This window comes from Erythrolamprus reginae, chromosome 3 (assembly GCF_031021105.1).
Source record: "Erythrolamprus reginae isolate rEryReg1 chromosome 3, rEryReg1.hap1, whole genome shotgun sequence".
NCBI lineage: Eukaryota > Metazoa > Chordata > Lepidosauria > Squamata > Dipsadidae > Erythrolamprus > Erythrolamprus reginae.
Window position 1 is genome coordinate 72,706,426 of NC_091952.1, and position 20,502 is coordinate 72,726,927.

The 20,502-nt window shown below is 40.8% G+C and overlaps 1 protein-coding gene across 9 annotated transcripts in view; it reads right to left on the bottom strand.

Moving 5' to 3' along the window:
- Positions 1 to 6,840: 6,840 nt before the first annotated feature.
- Positions 6,841 to 20,502, bottom strand: part of MKNK1 (MAPK interacting serine/threonine kinase 1) — a 34,830-nt gene continuing 21,168 nt past the window's right edge. For 6 of the 9 annotated variants that reach the window (XM_070745825.1, XM_070745827.1, XM_070745826.1 and 3 more), the window contains 4 exons: positions 11,938 to 12,132; positions 9,907 to 10,071; positions 8,938 to 8,981; positions 6,841 to 8,486 (listed from right to left, as the gene is read on the bottom strand). In XM_070745825.1, the coding sequence (XP_070601926.1) occupies positions 8,258 to 8,486; positions 8,938 to 8,981; positions 9,907 to 10,071; positions 11,938 to 12,132 (633 nt within the window). In that variant the 3' untranslated portion in view covers positions 6,841 to 8,257. Of the gene's footprint in view, positions 8,487 to 8,937; positions 8,982 to 9,899; positions 10,072 to 11,937; positions 12,133 to 20,502 lie in introns of all 9 variants that reach the window. The other 3 variants (XM_070745835.1, XM_070745831.1, XM_070745834.1) reach the window with 1 other exon arrangement.

Genomic DNA, 20,502 nt, shown 5'->3' on the forward strand with positions numbered 1-20,502 from the left:
TAGGATAATTAGAACTGCAGAAAAACTAATTACCTGCCTTCCATTGTGGACCTTTTATACTGCAAGAGTCAAACAAAGGGCTGTGAAAATATTTACAGACCCCTCACAGTCTGGATACAAACTGTTTCAACTCAACTCAAAACAAGGCTAGAGCACTGCACACCAAAACAACAAGACATAAGAACAGTTTTTCCCCGAACGCCATCACTCTGCTAAACAAATAATTCCCTCAACACTGACAAAATATTCATTACGTCTGCACTACTACTAGTCTTCTCATCATTCCTATCACCCATCTCCTCCCACTTATGACTGCAAGACTGTAACTTAGTTGTTTGTATCCTTACGATTTATATTGACTGTTTCCTAATGTAATTTGGTTGCCTATTTGTATCCTATGAAAATCATTAAGTGTTGTATCCCATGATTCTTGACAAATGTATCTTTTTCTGTTATGTACACTGAGAGCACATGCACCAAAGACAAATTCCTTGCGTGTCCAATCACACTTGGCCAATAAAGAATTCTATTCTATTCTGTTGTGTTCTGTTGTGTTCTATTCTATTCTATTCTATTCTGATCCCAGATTTTGTAAGGAACTGTTTTATACTTGGACTTTATTCTGCACAATGTACAGTGGAACCTCGACATACGAGCAGCTCTACTTACGAGCTACTCGAGATAAGAGCTGGGAGGGGAGCGACATTTTTGTTCGCCTCCCGAGCTCACATTCGGGATACGAGCGCCAAGGAGCTGTCTCCTGAAGCCGAACACTAACTTCTGCGTTCGGCTTCAGGAGACAGCTCCTTGGCGCTCGTATCCCGCGCGCCGCTTCGCAGCTGTCTCCTGAAGCCGAACGCGGAAGTTAGCATTCGGCTTCAGGAGACAGCTGCGAAGCGGCGCGGGTGTTTTAAAACGTCGCAGCCGGCCTGGGGGGCTCGGGGGCAAGCCCCCGAGCCCCCCAGGCCGGCTGCGACATTTTAAAACACCCGCGCCGCTTCGCAGCTGTCTCCTGAAGCCGAACGCTAACTTCCGCGTTCGGCGGCAGCGGGTTTTTTTGTTGTTGCACGGATTAATTGACTTTACATTGTTTCCTATGGGAAACAATGTTTCGTCATATGAGCGTTCCGACTTACGAGCCTCCTTCCAGAACCAATTAGTCTCGTAAGTCGGGGTTCTACTGTATAGGTAGTCCTTATCTTATGGCCACAGTTGAGCCCCAAATTTATGTTGCTAAGTGAAAAAAAAATAAGTTAATTCCAGTAGTTGTTAAATTAGTAACACAATTGTTAAGTGAGTCTGCCTTCCCCATTGATTTTGCTTGTCAGGGGGTCACAAAAGATAAACACATGACTCTGGGATGCTGCAACCATCACCAATAGGAGTCAGTTGCCAGGCATCTAAATGTAAGTCATGTGACCATGGGGATGCTGCAAAATGGTCATAAGTCATTTTTTTCAGTGCCATTTTAACTTCAAATAGTAAATAAGTGAACTTTTTAAAGTCATGGACTACCTGTATATAAAAAGTAATAGTATGCAGGTATTATTTTATTTCCCTACAGTATTAAGGGCATAACCCCAAATTAAGCACATTTAAGTCTGGTTTGGGATCAATGAGATCATTCTTAATATTATTTTTAACAGCTCAGTTCAAAACAAACTATTTCTAAACTTTTATGGAATAAAAAGTTTTATTTGCCTCAGAGGGCTTACTGGCAGCTTACTGATTTTAAATATCCATTGTTCCGCTTATTTTTTCCCCCAGATACTATTGCTGCTTCCAAAATTCTACAATACTTAGTAATTTTGGAGGCATTAGCTGTGGTTTCCCACCCAGTAATGCTATTTGAAGTTGAAATAAGTTGATGAAATTGGTATTATTTATGTGATTTCTGTAATAATGAACGTGTTGTCTTGGTAAATCAGTGGTAGGTCACCAGAAACGATATGAAATTGATTTTAAATTAGGTTAAATGTAGCAAAATGGTATTTCACATCTATTGGACATGTTGTATAATGTCTAATAGTTATATTTACTTGCTGATGGAGGTGCAATTCAGAAATTAGAACATTAGTTCATATGGCTTTGTCTTGCTCTATTTTATTATTTGGGATTGATTTATAAAAGTGTTACTATCTAAAGCTGTATGTATTCTCAAATATTTAATGTTTGGAATTCATCAAGACACCAGGAAATGTTCACGTGGGTGCCATTGGGATCGCTATTAACTTTGAAATATATTAGTATTATTATATTAATATATTAGTACTATTATTAATATATTAGTTAATATATTAATATACCAGTATTAATATATTAGTATTATTCAAAAGGGGGGCTCAGTGGTGGGTAGTGGTGGGTTCTTACCGGTGCGGTCCAATGCCACATTGATTAGGAACCAACTGATCATGCAATTTTCGGCGATTTTCCTCCGGCATCTCAATGTCATAAGCCCTCCCACCTGCCCTCGTCTTAATGCTATATTTATTCTTCGTCCAAAGCAAAGCCGAGAAGCTCCTTCTCAGAAGACCCCTGGAAAGAAATCACCAAAAATTGCATCATCAGTGGGTTCCTATGAGTGCAGCTCTCTGGACCATGCTGGTAGGAACCTACCACTGGTGGGCTTCAAATATTTTAGCAAGCGGTCCTCTGCCTGGTTGCTATAGGATAGGCATGGCCATGGTGGGCATGACCTAGTCAGCCTCCTGCACCAGAGTAGAAGGGGTGCTTTCCTTGAGCCTCCAGGAGGGCGAAAATGGCCTTCCCAGGCTCCGGTGACCCTCTAGAGTAGTGATGGCGAACCTATGGAACGGGTGCCAAAGGTGGCACATGGAACCATATCTGCTGGCACGCGACCTGTTGGCCTACTTAGCTCTAATGTGCATGTGTATGCCGGCCAGCTGGTTTTTGGCTCTCACAGAGGCTCTGGGAGTGCTTTTTAGCTTCCATAGAAGTTCTGGGGGGATGGGGAGAATGTTTTTACTCTCCCTCACTTCCATGGAAGCCTTTGGAGGCTGGGGAGAGCAAAACATGAGTCTACTGGGCCCACCAGAAGTTGGGAAACAGGCTGTTTCCAGCCTGCAGAGGGCCTCTGGGGGTGGAGGGGAGCTGTTTTCGCCCTCCCCAGGCATTGAATTATGGGTGTGGGCACTCCCTTATGTGTGATAGCATGCGTTCATGCTCTTCCAGTACCCGAGGAAAAAAAGCTTCGCCATCACTGCTCTAGAGCAGAGGTCCTCAAACATGGCCACTTGAAGACTTGTGGACTTCAACTCTCAGAATTCTCCAGCCAGCATAGCTGGTTGGAGAATTCTGGCAGTTGAAGTCCACAAGTCTTCAAGTGGCCAAGTTTGGGGACCCCTGCTCTAGAGGCTGAAAATGGGAACATTTTTCACCCTCTCCGAGTTCCGCATGTACCCTGCACTTATCTGCAAAATGTCCTGCATAGGGACTTCTGGGAGGGGTGGGCCAGCCTAGAGTGGGATTTGGGGATTCTCCAAACTGCATAGAATCCTAGCTAGGGGTTCTCCCAAACTCCCGAGAGCCCCCAGCAGCTCATCCCTGGTACTATTGTTATACAGTATATTGTTATATATAGGTCCCTTCTCTGGGTCCTGTTGACTAAACAATGTTGGCTGGCGGGACCTAGGGGAAGAGCCTTCTCCATGGCGGTCCCGGCCGTCTGGAATCAACTCCCCCCAGAGATTCGAATTGCCCCCACCCTCCTTGCCTTCTGCAAGATGAAGACCCATTTATGTCGCCAGGCATGGGGGGAATTAATTCTCTCTCCCACCCTTCTGACTTTAGCATTTGAGAGTGGTGTAATTGTGTAGAATTGATTGGTTTTTTAGTAATAATAGGTTTTAAATTTAGCTTTCTTAATATTGTATTTGTATTGTATTGTTATTGCTGTTGTGAGCCGCTCCGAGTCCTCGGAGAGGGTTGGCATACAAATCTAATATATTATTATTATTATTATTATTATTATTATTATTATTATTATTATTATTATTATCATCATCAATTATTACTATTATTATTAATTATTATTATTATTACAGTATTATTATTATTATTATTATTATTATTATTATTATTATACAGTATCTATAAACCTGTTAATTAGTTTAATGTATGTACATGTAACCATTATTTAGCCACTACAATTGGGTCAAGCAACCTGGTCATTAAGCAAGACTGTCACTAAATGAAAAATCATGTGACCATAACTGGGTTTAGAATTTTGTTTCAGCTTTTCTTCGTTTAATCACGGGGTGTCAAACTGGTGGCCCATGGTCCAGATGCATCATTACAGGCCACACCCACCCCAGCTCCGCTAAATGAGAAAAACATCACGAAGCATCACCTGATAGCAATCTGACGCAAGTTTGACACCTGTGCTTTACATTGTCAGATATGACCCCAGTCAGGTGAGCCCTAGCAGCAGGGAAAGTTTTCCAACACTTGTCAATGGGCCTGAGTAAGGGTAAAAGGGCAAAAGGGTAAATCTTACAGAACTTTTAGTTTAGTTTAATCAGATTTGTATGCCGCCCCTCTCCGCAGATTTTACCCCACTCCACATCCTTTGGAATTCTCACTCCAGCACTGGGAAAATTAGCAAGAAGGGAATTCATGTTTCTTTTTACATTCATTAATGGGGAAGGAATTACTAGGAAGTAATAAGGAACGCAGCGGGAAATACATTCATTCATTCATTCGAGTTGGAAAGAACCTTGTAGGTCATCTAGTCCAACTGCCCGCTCAATCAAGAGTCCCTACACCACTTCGGACAAACTAATGTATCCCCTTCTCTGACCATTAAAGTTATGAGTGGTATGATTGTGTTGTATTTATTGTTTTTAAGATAATGGGTTTTAGTTGCAGTTTTTAATCATTAGATTTGTATATGCATTGTTTATTGTTGTTGTGAGCCGCCCCGAGTCTTCGGAGAGGGGTGGCATTCAAGTCTAATAAATTATTATTATTATTATTATTATTATTATTATTATTATTATTATTATTATTACTATTATTATCGATATAACACAGCAAACGAGATCACTATGCTAGTTCTGGCACAAGTTTCAGTGGATCATCCAGAACTACCATTTACCAGTGGCAAAGAACTGATGGGATCATAAGCCCGAAAAAGTGGTCGAAAATGAGCAAGCAAAATTACTGTGGGACTTCTGACTTCAGACTGACCGAATTCTGAAGCATAACACACCAGACATCCTGATTATTATTATTATTATTATTATTATTAATTAAAGTCACAAACCCGAACTTGTTAATTTGTGACTAACACTTTTTTTAAGGGACATGCTGTGCTCTGGAGAAAAACAACTCTAAATAGCTCATTTAGGTCATGGGGAGGGGGCTGAAAGGTCAGGCATAGTATGCAATATTGTACCGATTATAATGAACATGTGGCTGAGACAGATGCTGCAAAAGTCATAAATGCTGTTTGCCAAGTTATATTTTCATCAGCATTGTAATTGAATGGTTGCTCTCCAAGGCAATCGCTAAGCAAGAACTACCTGTATTTTAAAAGTGAACTGTATTTTTTCCAAGCATTATAAATGCTAGGGGGCATCTTGTTTTCACTGTTTGACACCGTGATTTATCGCTATCTTTAGCTTTTGAAAATATCTAATCAGAAGAAATGTGAAGTTGTGAATCTGAATAGGAAAAATGGAAGACACAAGTATAGGAAGGAGAAAAACTGTGTTTTGAAAAGGATTTGGCTGTTCTTATTGATTAGAAGTTAAACTTGAATCAATAACGTGATGCACTTCCTAAAAAAAAGGCGTAACAACTTGTTAAATACTTATAAAAATATAGAATCCAGATCAAAGGAAGGAAATGTTCTACTGTGTCCCAGACACCACTTCAAAAACTGTATCTAGTCCTTGTTACCAGTTCCACAAACTGGAGCAAATTTAAAGACTAGGGAGATATTGATGGATGTAGAAACCAAACAGCATCAAAATTTTAATTCAAGATTCTAGATATGTTTAATATAAAAGAGACCCGAGATATGACAATGGCCAGTTAGGTATTTGAAGGACTGAAACATAGGAGTAATAGACTTATTCTCTATTGCTTCAGAAGGTAACAGTTTCGAGGAATTAGATTTAGGCTAGATGCCAAGTTGAGCTGCTAGTTGGGATTGTCTAGGATCCAGAGTCTTTACAACTCTATAGTATCTAAATTCTAAAATATCTAAATCAGGGTAGGAATATTGCAGTACTGTATATGCAATTGTCACAACCCAATTCTGAGAAGAAACCCAAGTAAGCTTAATGGTTTTGAAAGCCTCTTGAGAGGCAACGAGAGAGCTATTAGAGAAGACTTATGGGTCAACTAACTACATTTCGCTCTAGTTTTAGAGTTTCTTTTTTCCAAAATGGCATCATGCTTTGATATAGAATTAGAAATTTTATCTGTAATCTATACATACATTTAGATTTTAGATTTTACATTCTGTATTTTGAATTATCTTGTGCTTTTATTTAAATGTGATGTGAATGTGCCATACACTAAATAAACAGAATTAGCATTATCTTAAAAAAAACAAAACCTTAGCCAAGTCTCTCGCATTCTCTCTCATACACACGCACCATATACCTTCATATACTCACAAATATTTTTTGATCTTATTAGAAACAACTCTGGCATAAATCACTGGCCAGAATTGTGGAGTTTATCTGAGACATGATGCAAAGTTTTATAAAAAGAAAGGTTAGTGTCCATTATATAACGCACCATTTGAATTGCAGATTGTAAAAGGGGGGTGCTTCTTTTACTGTACAAATCAATAAGGCAGCAAACCAGTTTATAAATTAAACAAATTTAATTTTCATTACACTGCAATAATGTGTCATATGGAGATATTTCCTGAGTTTATCCAATGCTTTCAGTTAACTGTGGAGTACAAATGTAACAGTAATTTAACAGTACTTAAAAACCAACATTAAATGTACAATATATAAAAACCTTAAATGTAGCACCAATTCTACATGTTTGTATCATCACTACTAATTTAAAAGTGTATAAAATAAAGAAATTATATTTAAAGGCAGAACGTAAAGTTATTTGACAAATTTTGGAAAACCACAGTATCCTTCTAAAGTTGTTGGATTTATCTTCCATCGGTATTAACATTAATCATCAAATATTAGATAATTCCTGCTTTATGTAATGCACTGGCCTAAATTTCGGACTTTTCTTTTAAATGAATTTCCATGAGATAAATAGCATTCCGAGGATTTGTAAGATGCTCAATTCCTAAATATAAATTTACATTGATTATTGTAATCATGGGTTGATCCCATGAGAACTTAACCACAATTGTACACTATATTTAATATAAAATAGAAACCTGACTTTGTAGCCTAGTTGTTTTGCCATCCAGCATTACACTGAGCTAGGTCTTCCAAGATTCAAGATGTAAGATGTCTAACTGATGTATGTGTGTACATTTCTCTCTTTTTCCAAATGTATGAGAGGCCTAACATTACTGCATGAGCACTAATTTGCAACCAACAATGGAAAAACCTGGCTTTAAAAATCCCTTTCTCCACTTTCACATTTATTGTCCTTATATAAGATAAACTATGGAATATATGTCTCAACGGCAAGAACCACTCCAAGTCTATGCTGATATATCCAGCTCTATCTGGATCTAGATGCTTGCCTACAGATAGGAAAATTGATCAAAATGGCACATACTTAAATATTTCACAGTTATCAATTAAGTGCTTTTTCCTCAAGTATTCAAAGTGATCAGGAAAGTTCTATTAGTCACAAGGCTTGGCAACAGAGGTGGATCCTCTGGTTTTGTATAGGAGTGTGCAAATATTGCCTAAGTGGTTGGTTATATTGCAACAGAGCAGCAATTTCATCTAAGAACTTCACAGAATTCAAAGCATGTATTATTTAAAAAATAAAAATCTAAAAAAGCTGTCCTTTACATCAAGAGTCTCCAACTTTAGCAACTATGATATTTGTGGACTTCAATTCCCAGAGTTACTCAGCCAGCTGTGCTGGCTTTGGAATTCTGGGAGTTCAAAGCCCACAAGTCTTAAATGTTGACAAGATCAGAGCATGCTGCTTCACATTATTCTCCTCCAAGTTTTGTTCGAAAGTTTCTTTGATGTAAAGAGGGCACAATAATATACTGATCGGTGATGAGTACCTTACCACAGTTATAACCAAAGCTAAACTTAAATTAACGAACATAAAATGTACATTAAAGAGCTGCTTGAGGGGCTGGCTGGAAGTTATTGGATTTGGTAGCCTGAGCCATGGCTCTACGCTTGGCGAGGCGGGATTTAGAGGGAGGAGAAAGCTTCATGGAGCACATGGCCTGTGTGAGGTTTTCCTCTTCTTCACCGAGTTGATTTTCATGCTGGGAGAGTTGGCGATTCAGAGCAATAGCTTCAGCAGCAAAAAGAGTCAACTCTTTTGTGCTGCTGTTCCTGGGGGAAAATTGAGAAAAGAAAATTAGTTTATAGCAGAGGACCTAACAATATAATTGTGCAGCCCATCAGAAAAGTACAAGTTGTCTCTTCATTACCTTCCTTATAATCAAGTTTTAATTTTGTGATTCACCTCCAAACAAGAAGTGATGGGAACAATGAATGACTCTTCAGACCCAAGGAACAATGTTTTCTGGGAAAGTTTTACCAATTAATACAACCCTCTTGCTTTCTCTCAAAATTCCTCTGATTGCAATGGATCTATCTTCTACGCCAATGTTTTTGCAACTTGGTTTAGAAAATGGATTCATTGAAGTGTCTCTCAATCGTGGTAACTTTTAAGACTTGCGGATTTTGACTCTGGGATTCTTAGCGACATCTTAATGTTGCTAAGAATTGGAAGCCGCTCTAATCACTTTTTCAATTATGACAAACTTCCACAAAAGCTTACCTTTGAAGAACCTGGGGTGTAGGTAATCCTCTTTCAGAAGCATGCTGAAAGCAACAAAAAAGTTGCAGTGTAAGCGAAGCAACCCTGGAGAAAATCTTCACTAATCAAAGGATACTCAATCTTCACAGTTCATTACTTTGAACACTTTACTGAATAAATCACATTATAACAGCAAGATGTTATGTCAGCTATGCAGACCCACTGTTTTACTTAGCTAGAATAAAAGAGGTTAAGTATCTCTGCACTGGGAGATTGTATCATCACAAGCTATTAGGGATCAGGGCTCAAGTGGTTTAAGACAGCATCATTGTTTTCACCTCTTTAGCCAAGATCTTTTTTCCTCACCATAGATTACTTGTACCGTGATGGGCTGCCAAAATTTTTATTACCCTTTTGTGGGTGTGGCTTATTTTGTGGGTGTGACTTGATGGTCATGTGACCGGAAAGGAGTGGCTTGCCGGTCATGTGACCAGGTGGGAGTGACTTGACAAACATGTGTCTTAAAGGTTATGTGACTGGGTAGGAGTGGCGTACCGACCAAGATAAGTTTTCAAATAAGTGCTTGGACTCTTTTTCAATTGATTAAGTCACATTCTTTGAATAGCCACAAAAAGGACCACAGCATTATTTGTTGAGGAGTCCAGTAACATTTTAAGGTTTTGTACTGAACCTACAAAGTTCAGTATGATACCAGATTAGGCAAGTAGCTCAATTTTGTTTAATTGCTATAAAAGTTCAGTTCCCGATCATGATTAAAACGATTAAAGCATTTATGGGTAAAAACATACTATTTAATAATTTTCTATTTCAAAAGCAATTAAGGAACATACTAAGGTACTAGAAAAGGAAGGACAGTTAAAAAAACTATTAAGTATTCAATAAATAGTGCATAAAATTACTACTCCCACTGGCCCATCACTGCTTGTTCACATGTACAAATGGCATATAGAAATAGAGCGCACCACTTACACCTTGGACCCACGGATGTTCTAGAACCTGGGCAGCGCTAAGTCTCAGTTTGGCATCACGAACCAGGAGCTTTGAGATGAGATCTTTGGCTTGACTGGAGATGTCAGACCAATCCTTGTCAGGGAACTCATACTTGCCTTCCTGGATACTCTCAAAAAGCTTATTCTATGGAGGGAAAGGTTTGTTACATGCTGTTTTTATCATTGTTGTTAGCCGCCCCGAGTCTACGGAGAGGGGCGGCATACAAATCAAATCAAATCAAATCAAATCAAATCAAATAAATAAATAAATGTATATTGAGGGTTTTTTCAGAGGCTGAGATTTCAGAATTAAAATTTCAATTTTTTTCCCGTTCCACAAAATAATATTACTTATTTAAAACCTCTTTAGTGCTCCCCACCATGACTCCCACTATGCAACTTTGGAAAGATTTTTGCCATATCTTTGCACCTAAATTCCTTAGCTTTTAAGGAAAACTTCGTTTCGCTGTTTCTCAGAAGGTATTTTTAAATATCATATTTTTACAAATATTTTTAAATGGGTTACAGTTTTTTTAAAAATGTTATTCCCTTCCACATACACGCAACAGAGATCAATCAGGGAATCGTAGGAAATATACTTTTAGTTCAATTCTTGAGAACACAAGACTGGAAAACATAATCTGAATATAAAACCTTCGCATTCCTTATGAGCTTATAAATTCAAATTGGGTCACTTTTGAAAACAGCTTTAATTGCCTGCATTCTTCAAGCCCATAGATAGCAATAGCATTTAGATTTATATACCACTTCATAGTGCTTTTTTAGCCCTCTCTAAGTGTTTTACAGAATCAGCATATTGCCCCCAACCATCTGGGTCCTCATTTTATCCACCTCGGAAGGATGGAAGGCTGAGTCAACCTTGAGTCGGTGGTGAGATTTGAACTGCTGAACATAGAAACATAGAAGACTGACGGCAGAAAAAGACCTCATGATCCATCGAGTCTGCCCTTATACTATTTTTTGTATTTTATCTTAGGATGGATCTAGGTTTATCCCAGGCATGTTTAAATTCAGTTACTGTGGATTTACCAACCACGTCTGCTGGAAGTTTGTTCCAAGGATCTACTACTCTTTCAGTAAAATAATATTTTCTCATGTTGCTTTTGTTCTTTCCCCCAACTAACTTCAGATTGTGTCCCCTTCTTCTTGTGTTCACTTTCCTATTAAAAACACTTCCCTCCTGAACCTTATTTAACCTTTTGACAATATTTAAATGTTTCGATCATGTCCCCCCTTTTCCTTCTGTTCTCCAGACTATACAGATTGAGTTCATTAAGTCTTTCCTGATACGTTTTATGCTTAAGACCTTCCACCATTCTTGTAGCCCGTCTTTGGACCCGTTCAATTTTGTCAATATCTTTTTGTAGGTGAGGTCTCCAGAACTGAACACAGTACTCCAAATGTGGTCTCACCAGCACTCTATATAGCGGGATCATAATCTCCCTCTTCCTGCTTGTTATATCTCTAGCTATGCAGCCAAGCATCCTACTTGCTTTCCCTACCGCCTGACTGCACTGTTCACCCATTTTAAGACTGTCAGAAATCACTACCCCTAAATCCTTCTCTTCTGAACTACAGCTAGCAGTTAGCTGAAGTAGCCTGCAGTGCTGCACTCTAACCACTGCGTCACCCTAGCTCAAGGGTCCCCAAACTTGGCAACTTTAAGACTTGTGGACTTCAACTCCCAGAATTCTCCAGCCAGCATAGCTGGCTGGAGAATTCTGGGAGTTGAAGTCCACAAGTCTTAAAGTTGCCAAGTTTGAAGACCTCTGCCCTAGATGTCTCAGAGGATATCCAAACAGTTTTAATGAAGGTCAATCAAAGCTGCTACATCAGAGGTGGGAAATGATGACCCTCTTATGACTTGTGGACTTCAACTCCCAGAATTCCTGAACCAGGAATATTGGGAGTTGAAGTCCATAATTCATAAAGGAGGCATGGTTCCCCACCTCTGTGCTACATGATTACATGTCCAAAATATACTGATTACCTGGCAAACTCTGCAGACTTCTCCCCTGTCCCAGCCACAGTCTGTACCACAATTACCCACAAATGGAGGATAGCCACTTAGCATGATATACAAAATCACACCTAGGCTCCACAAGTCGCATCGCTTGTCGTAGAAGGTGGCTTCTTCTGTGAAAACTTCCACCACCTCTGGTGCCATGTACTCTGCAGACCCACACTAGCAAGATACAGAACTCGCATCAGACAGTTGCAGAAAAGTAAGCATTCACAACACAGGTAGCCCTTGCTTAATCGCTCATGTATATGGTTTACAGAAAATTAAATCTTTCTCTCCATTTAAAGAGTAGACAAATGAAAGTATGAAACATCTTCTATCCAAAATTCTGGAAAGCCAATGGTCCATCACAGTTGACAACTTTGGTGAGCATGGTTAAATAATCAATATTTACAAGAGGTATCACAAAGGTAGCTCACAAAAGGGAATCTTTACATTAAAAAAAATATAGTAGGGAGGTTTAAGGAAATGCAGAAAACTATTACAGTATATGGGTTTAGAAAACCTGGCATAGATGGTCGTTGATCAATGACTTGCAAGCTGTGAACCTTGTTTATTTTTCTGCCCATGAACACTGTAAACTACCTCTCAACAAAATGGAAATGTTGCCATCTGCAGCAAAAATATTGAAGGAAATTCAGGTATTTTTCTCTATATGGCCCCCATATACTGGATGAATGAAAGGCAGGGAGAAGAGACAAAGGGCAAGAAATAAACAAAACCCCTATATCAGGACTACAAAAAATTCAAATCCTCCCCGCCCCCTCCCATGGCAGCAAAGATCTACTAATTGTCATGTGATGTTTGCAGCCCAGATATGATAGCCCAGGAGTTCAAGAACTATGACACATGAACCAAAACAATTTGGGATTGCTTTTGGAATTCAAGAGTATTACTAGTTTTACTTGTGAGCCTGGACTATTGGCAGATAATAAATCAAGAAGCATTAGTGAAAACACTCAGACCCACGTAGAAACACAAGTATGTTGATCATGTCCCTCATATAAGAGGGATGATCAATTTCCGGTCACAATTCAAAGTGTTGGTAATGACCTTTAAAGCCCTACATAGCATTGGACCAGAATACCTATGGAACCGCCTTCTACCGCACGAATCCCAGCGGCCGATAAGGTCCCACAGAGTTGGCCTTCTCCGGGTCCTGTCGACCAAACAATGTCGTTTGGCGGGCCCCAGGGGAAGAGCCTTCTCTGTGGCGGCCCCGGCCCTCTGGAATCAACTTCCCCCGGAGATTAGAATGGCCCCCACCCTCCTTGTCTTTCGCAAGTTACTTAAGGCCCCACCTATATCGCCAGGCATGGGGGAACTAAGACATCTCTCCCAGGCTTATTATATTGCATGTTTGATGTGTATGTGCTGTATGGTTTTTAATTGCTGAGGTTTATATATATTTTATTATTAGATTTGTTCCATTGTTATACTGTACTGTTTTTATTCTCTTGTGAGCCGCCCCGAGTCTTCGGAGAGGGGCGACATACAAATCTAATAAATTGAATTGAATTAATGACTGCCTCATTTAGTGACCATTCAAACCGTGTAAAATAAACAGCTTTGCAACCATCTCCCCCTTGCCCTGACTACTCTCAAAGCATTCTGTGGTCACGTGACTACCCTTCACGCTCCCAACGAGAAGACTTAATGGAGGATCTGGAAGTAATGCTGTAAGTGGTGGTCACATGATATCTCACTTAATGATCACAGTGACTCATTTAATGGCTGGGCAGATAGTGATTCCATAAGTCCCATGTGATCATACGATTTTCTGCTTACAATGGAGCTTCCGGTTCCAATTGTAGTCATTAAGGGAGGCTACCTCTGCCATTCATACATAACTCTTTTTGGAAAGACGGATCCTCCCAAAACCCTGCATGCAGTACCCACGGTTAAGATTAATGCACTACAGTTCGTTTAGTGACCATTCGCAGCACGAATCCCAGCAACCGATTAGGTCCCACAGAGTTGGCCTTCTCCGGGTCCCGTCGGCTAAACAATGTCATTTGGTGGGTCCCAGGGGAAGAGCCTTCTCTGTGGCGGCCCTGACTCTCTGGAACCAGCTCCCCCCCGGAGATTAGAACTGCCCCCACCCTCCTTGCCTTTCGTAAACTCCTTAAAACCCACCTCTGCGGTCAGGCATGGGGGAATTGAGACATCTCCCCCAGGCCTATACAATTTATGTATGGTATGTTTGTGTGTATGTCTGCTTTAATAATGGTTTTTTTAAATGTTTTTAAAATATTAGATTTGTCATGAATTGTTTTATTGTTGTTGTGAGCCGCCCCAAGTCTACGGAGTGGGGCGGCATACAAATCTAATATGCGAATATTGTGCGAATATACGCACAATTTTAGAATGCTTTTTGCATAGTAACAAACAGTTGGCTTAACCTTGCAGATTTTAATTATATACAAATATATCCATTATCATCCTCTGCAAGTAAACTTCTGGAATGAGTTAGGTCAGGCAATGAATGAATGAATGAATGAATGAATGAATGAATGAATGAATGAATGAATGAATGAATAAATAAATTTAAAAAGTAACTTATGATAGTTTTTCCATATTTGCCGCATTCCCATGGTCACATAATCAAATGATCAGGTGCTTGGCAACCGGTTCATATTTATGATGGTTGCATCATCCTAGGGTCATGTGATCAGTTTTTGCGGCCTACTGACAAGCCAAGTCAATGGGGAAGCCAGATTCACTTATCAATTGTCTTACTAATTTAACGACTGCAGCAATTCACTTAACAACTGTGGCAAGAAAGGTCAAAAAAGGAGGCAAAACTCTATTAATGTTTCACTTAGCAACATCAATTTTGGGCTCAACTGTTGTTATAAGTTGGGGACTATCTGCATTACAAATTATATGATTACTAACATCTCATAGCTATTTGAGTGACTATTTTTCCCTCATAAAGTTGGTAGAGTATTAAACCCAATTGCAGGAACTCCTGCTATTGTTAATTTAACAGTATCTGGAGAGAAAAAAACAATTATTGCCAACCTGCCTTCCATTGAGGGCCTGTATACTGCCTGAGTCAAAGAGAGGGCTATGAAAATATTTCCAGATACCTCACATCCTGAACACAAACTGCTTCAAACCCTCAAAACGACACTATAGAGCACTGCACACCAAGAATTAGACACAAGAATCGTTTCCCCCGAACATTATTACTCTGCTAAACAAATAATTCCCTCAACACTGTCAAACTATTCACCAAGGCTGCACTGCTATTAATCTTCTCATCGTTCCCATCACCCATCTCATCCCATTAATGACTGTAACTTTGGTGTTTGTATCCTTACAATTTATATTGACTGGTTCCTAATATGATTTGATTGATTATCTGTATGTACCCGGATTATCATTAAGTGTTGTACCTTGTGATTCTTGATGAATTTATCTTTTCTTTTATGTACACTGAGAGCATGTGCACCAGGACAAATTCCTTATGTGTCCAATCACACATGGCCAATAAAATTATATTATATTATATTCCATTAGTAGCAGGATACTGACAGATGCTGGAGAAGTCCAAATGGAGGTAGGAGAGGATGATCTAAGCCATGGACATTTAAGATCTTTGGACTTCAATCCCCAGAATTCCCTAGCGAGCATATAGAGATTCCAAAGTTGGACACCTCCAATCTAATCAGTTCTATCCAAGTTACTGCAATTATTACTTTGATTATTATTTATCATTAATACAAAGCAATTATCTCTCTGGAAATTTAGCCTATGCAACTTAATTCATTCTAACCCTGGCAGATAAAAGATTTCCAGACCCAGGCACGCTGTAGCGTAAATGTAATTCATGTTTTGTAGCCCAATACATACTGAACATTTTTAAAGCTTCTTTTTTTTTTTAAAGTGAGGGCAGCATTTCGCACTTTATGGAAAGAAGCGTAAGATTGCTGGTCTGCCTCCCACAACCCTAGCAATAAACTGTGGCACAGTTGCTGGGCAACAACAAGAATTATGAGGAAGCAAAAATGAAATTGAGAATGTTAATTTGTAAATGTCTCCGGTATAGAGTACTTGAATATACGCACAATTTTAGAATGCTTTTTGCGTAGTAACAAACAGTTGGCTTAACCTGGCAGATTTTAATTACATACAAATATATCCATTATCATCCTCTGCAAGTAAAGTTCTGGAATGAGTTAGGTCAGGCAATGCATAAAAACTCTTTTAAATACATAGTTTACAGTTCTTGCAACTCTCTTTCAAATGTCTTGTCCAATATGAAGTGATTTATTCTAGTATTGTTTCATATTCACTCATAATTTCCAAAGTTTAATCCCTCCTGAACCCTCTAATGTTTGGCCATGAGTTAGAAGGAGCTTTTGGGAAACCTATATAGTAAACCATATCCCAGGGATCTTATACCCAGTATTCCATGTCATGTATCATGTTTCCCCGAAAATAAGACGTACCCCGAAAGTAAGGCATGTCAGAGGTTTTGCAGAATTTGCTAATATAAGGCACCCCCCGAAAATAAGGCGTAGTTAAGTTTACATACGGTGCGGTGGAAAAACATACGGTACCATTCAAAGCTGTTCACAGCAGTACCGTAATAATGTGGCGTCCCCTGCTGGCCCCTTCCATCGCTTTGTACCGTCCAGTACAGCAGACACAGTCTGCTGCTGTCTCACTTTGTTTATTATCCAAAATGTGCGACCAGAGCAACTTTGCAAAGCAGCTGCCACAAGATCTGAGGGGCGGGATGAGACGGAATGGGAGTCAGGATCTGACATGCCCCTCCTGGCCGCCCGCTTAACAGCCTCCCAGTCTCTACCGTCTAACCGCTCCAAGCTGCACCAACTTTTTCCTTCCCGGCGGCTTCCCTTCATCACATGACGTTCCCAGTGCTGCTGCTCCTCGAAGGGAAGCCGCCGCCATCGCCGCCGCCGGGAAGGAAAAAGTTGGTGCAGCTGCCTAGAGGTAACAAAACGAACCGCTGAGGAAAGGAGCCCCTGAAGCTGCCGGTATTGCAGCCCGCCTTACCCTTCCTGCAGCTTGGAGCGGTTAGACGGTAGAGACTGGGAGGCTGTTAAGCGGGTGGCCAGGAGGGGCGTGTCACATCCCGACTCCCATTCCGTCTCACCCCGTCCCCTCAGATCTTGTGGCAGCTGCTTTAAGTAAGGCACCTCCCGAAAATAAGACGTAGCACAACTTTTGGAGCAAAAATTAATATAACACAATGTCTTATTTTCGGGGAAACACGATATTGCAACAATCTGCTAGCAATAGCACTTAAGACTTATATACCGTTTCACAATGCTTTACAGCCCTCTCTCTAAGCTGTTAACGGAATCAGCATATTGCCCCCAGTGTTTCTCAACCTCAACGGCTTTTAAGATCCCAGAAGTTAAAGTCCACACATCTTAAAGTTGCTGAGGTTGAAAAATACTGAGCTAAACAATGACAAGAAAGAAAACAATTAAAAGCAAAATCTGAATCCTTCCAATGTGCATTGATAAGGAATTATTGAGACTGTTGAGATCGAGGCGCCCAATATATTTGATTATATTATATTTTGTTTTTGAAAATCACATTCTCTCTTCTTAATTCTCTAGTCATTTGATTAGCTAGCCTGTACAATGGTTTTATTTAGATGTGCAAGGCACAATTTTGGAATTTGGCGTGTGAATATGAGGGCTGTTAACAGGTTAACTGTCATTAACCACATGAATAGTTTCAATGTTGAAAAAAAAATCTCTGAAATACATTGCAAAAGGACTGTTCAATCAGTCCTATTATACAGCATTTAAGATGCAAGTCTTGTTGGCTACAATAGGATAAGCATGATCTGGTAAAATAAACTACCGGTAGTTTGTTTAGAATTATTCTTATTTATTTGCATTCTCTCGTGTACACTCACAAAGGATTTGATATATATGTAATTCTGCTTTTGCATACTACCATTTTCAACGATCTTTACATTTCCTTCTGCTTCCTGGTGTGATTCCAATCATTTTCTTATGCTGCCCCTTACTGGATGGGATTGCCCACAACAATTTCCTTTTCTGTCAAACTTTGAATCTATTCGAGGAATCTTTTGGAACAACTTTTTCTGACACTGAAGTACGTAAAACTGAATGCTTATAGAGCTTACATAATATTTATTTAAGCTTCAAATTGCCTATCATCCAATTGGGGCTTCCTATATCAGTTCTGCAGGGCTTTCCCATATTTTACTCTCAAGTGTCCTATGAATGGAACAGAGTAGAGTAGAGTAGAATAGAATATAGAATAGAATTCTTTATTGGCCAACTATAATTGGACACACAAGGAATTTGTCTTTAGAAACATAGAAGACTGACGGCAGAAAAAGACCTCATGGTCCATCTAGTCTGCCCTTATACTATTTCCTGTATTTTATCTTACAATGGATATATGTTTAGCCCAGGCATGTTTAAATTCAGTTACTGTGGATTTACCAACCACGTCTGCTGGAAGTTTGTTCCAAGGATCTACTACTCTTTCAGTAAAATAATATTTTTTCATGTTGCCTTTGATCTTTCCCCCAATTAACTTCAGATTATGTCCCCTTGTTCTTGTGTTCACTTTCCTATTAAAAACACTTCCCTCCTGAACCTTATTTAATTAACGTATTTAAATGTTTCGATCATGTCCCCCCTTTTCCTTCTGTCCTCCAGACTATACAGATTGAGTTCATTAAGTCTTTCCTGATACATTTTATACTTAAGACCTTCCACCATTCTTGTAGCCCGTCTTTGGACCCGTTCAATTTTGTCAATATCTTTTTGTAGGTGAGGTCTCCAGAACGGAACACAGTACTCCAAATGTGGTCTCACCAGCGCTCTATATAAGGGGGTCACAATCTCCCTCTTCCTGCTTGTTATACCTCTAGCTATGCAGCCAAGCATCCTACTTGCTTTTCCTACCGCCCGACCACAATGCTCACCCATTTTGAGACTGTCAGAAATCACTACCCCTAAATCCTTCTCTTCTGAAGTTTTTGCTAACACAGAACTGCCAATGCAATACTCAGATTGAGGATTCCTTTTCCCCCAGTGCATTATTTTACATTTGGAAACATTAAACTGCAGTTTCCATTGCTTTGACCATTTATCTAGTAAAGCTAAATCATTGGTACATATGCTCTCAGTGTACATAAAAGAATCATAACATGAATCCTTATCAAATGAATATGTAATATTTAGCATGACTAAAAATACTGTGATGACCCATCATGTCTTTCAGAACAGTCTGCTTTTTTAAATGAATATTTTCCAAAAACACTGCTAAACTGTGAGAACTTATTATACGAAGACTGTTTACCTGCCTGAGAATACTGCTGTAGCAAAGCTTTAAAAAAACATTTCCAAATACAGTGATCCCCCGCTCGTTGCGAGGGTTCCGTTCCAGGAACCCCCGCAACGAGCGGGTTTTCGCGAAGTAGCGCTGCGGAAGTACAAACACCATCTGCGCATGTGCAGATGGTGTTTTTACTTCCGCAGCGCTAGCGAGGAGCCGAAGATTTAGGACTCAGCTCGGAAGCTGCACGGGTGTTTTAAAAGGTCTCCGCCGGCATGGGGGGCTTCTTAGCACCCCCCCAAACCCGAGTTGGGGGTTCAGGAGGTGGTAGGAAGCCCCCCATGCCGGCGGAGACCTTTTAAAACACCCGTGCAGCTTCCGAGCTGAGTCCTCAAGCCAAGCGCAGAAGTTAGCCTTGAATCCCTTTGAATCCCGCCGCTTCTGCTGGATACGGGCAATGGGGGGGCGAGCTGCCACAGCCCCTGGCTTCCGCGCCGCTCGTCCCACCCACCGCCCGTATCCAGCAGAAGCTGCTGGATTCAAAGTGCTGCTGGGAGCCGCAGGCGAAAAGAGCTCGGGCATCGGAGCGCGGCGCCAGGCATTGTTCTCCGGACCCCGCCCGCTCAGCCCCGCGGCGGCCCTTTCCCTCTCCAGGCTGCGGGCGGGGTCCGGAGAACAATGCCCGAGCTCCTTTCGCCTGCGGCTCCCAGCCCACCGCCTGTCTCCTGCTGCCCGGTTTAGCCAGGACACGAGCGGCGAAATGACTTGGAGGAATGTGAAGCTGAAACCGGCCGGTTTCAGCTTCACATTCCTCCAAGTCATTTCGCCGCTCGTGTCCTGGCTAAACCGGGCAGCAGGAGACAGGCTTTGAGTTTTGGCTGCGGGGGGAGAAGTAGGACTTTCCTAACTCCCTCGCCCCGCAGCCAAAACTCAAAGCCTGTCTCCTGCTGCCCGGTTTAGCCAGGACATGAGCGGCGAAATGACTTGGAGGAATGTGAAGGCTCAGCGGATCAAGGCCGGCTCCTCTCGGCCCAAGCGGCTGCCTTGATCCGCTGAGCCTGGCTGGCCCGGAAGATCGTAGCGCGCGTTGGCTGCACCGGCGGCGACATCGCTCGCCGCTGCAGCCAACGCGCGCTACGATCTTCCGGGCGAGCCAGGCTCAGTGACGGAAGGCAGCCGCTTGGGCCGAGAGGAGCCGGCCTTGATCCGCTGAGCCTGGCTGGCCCG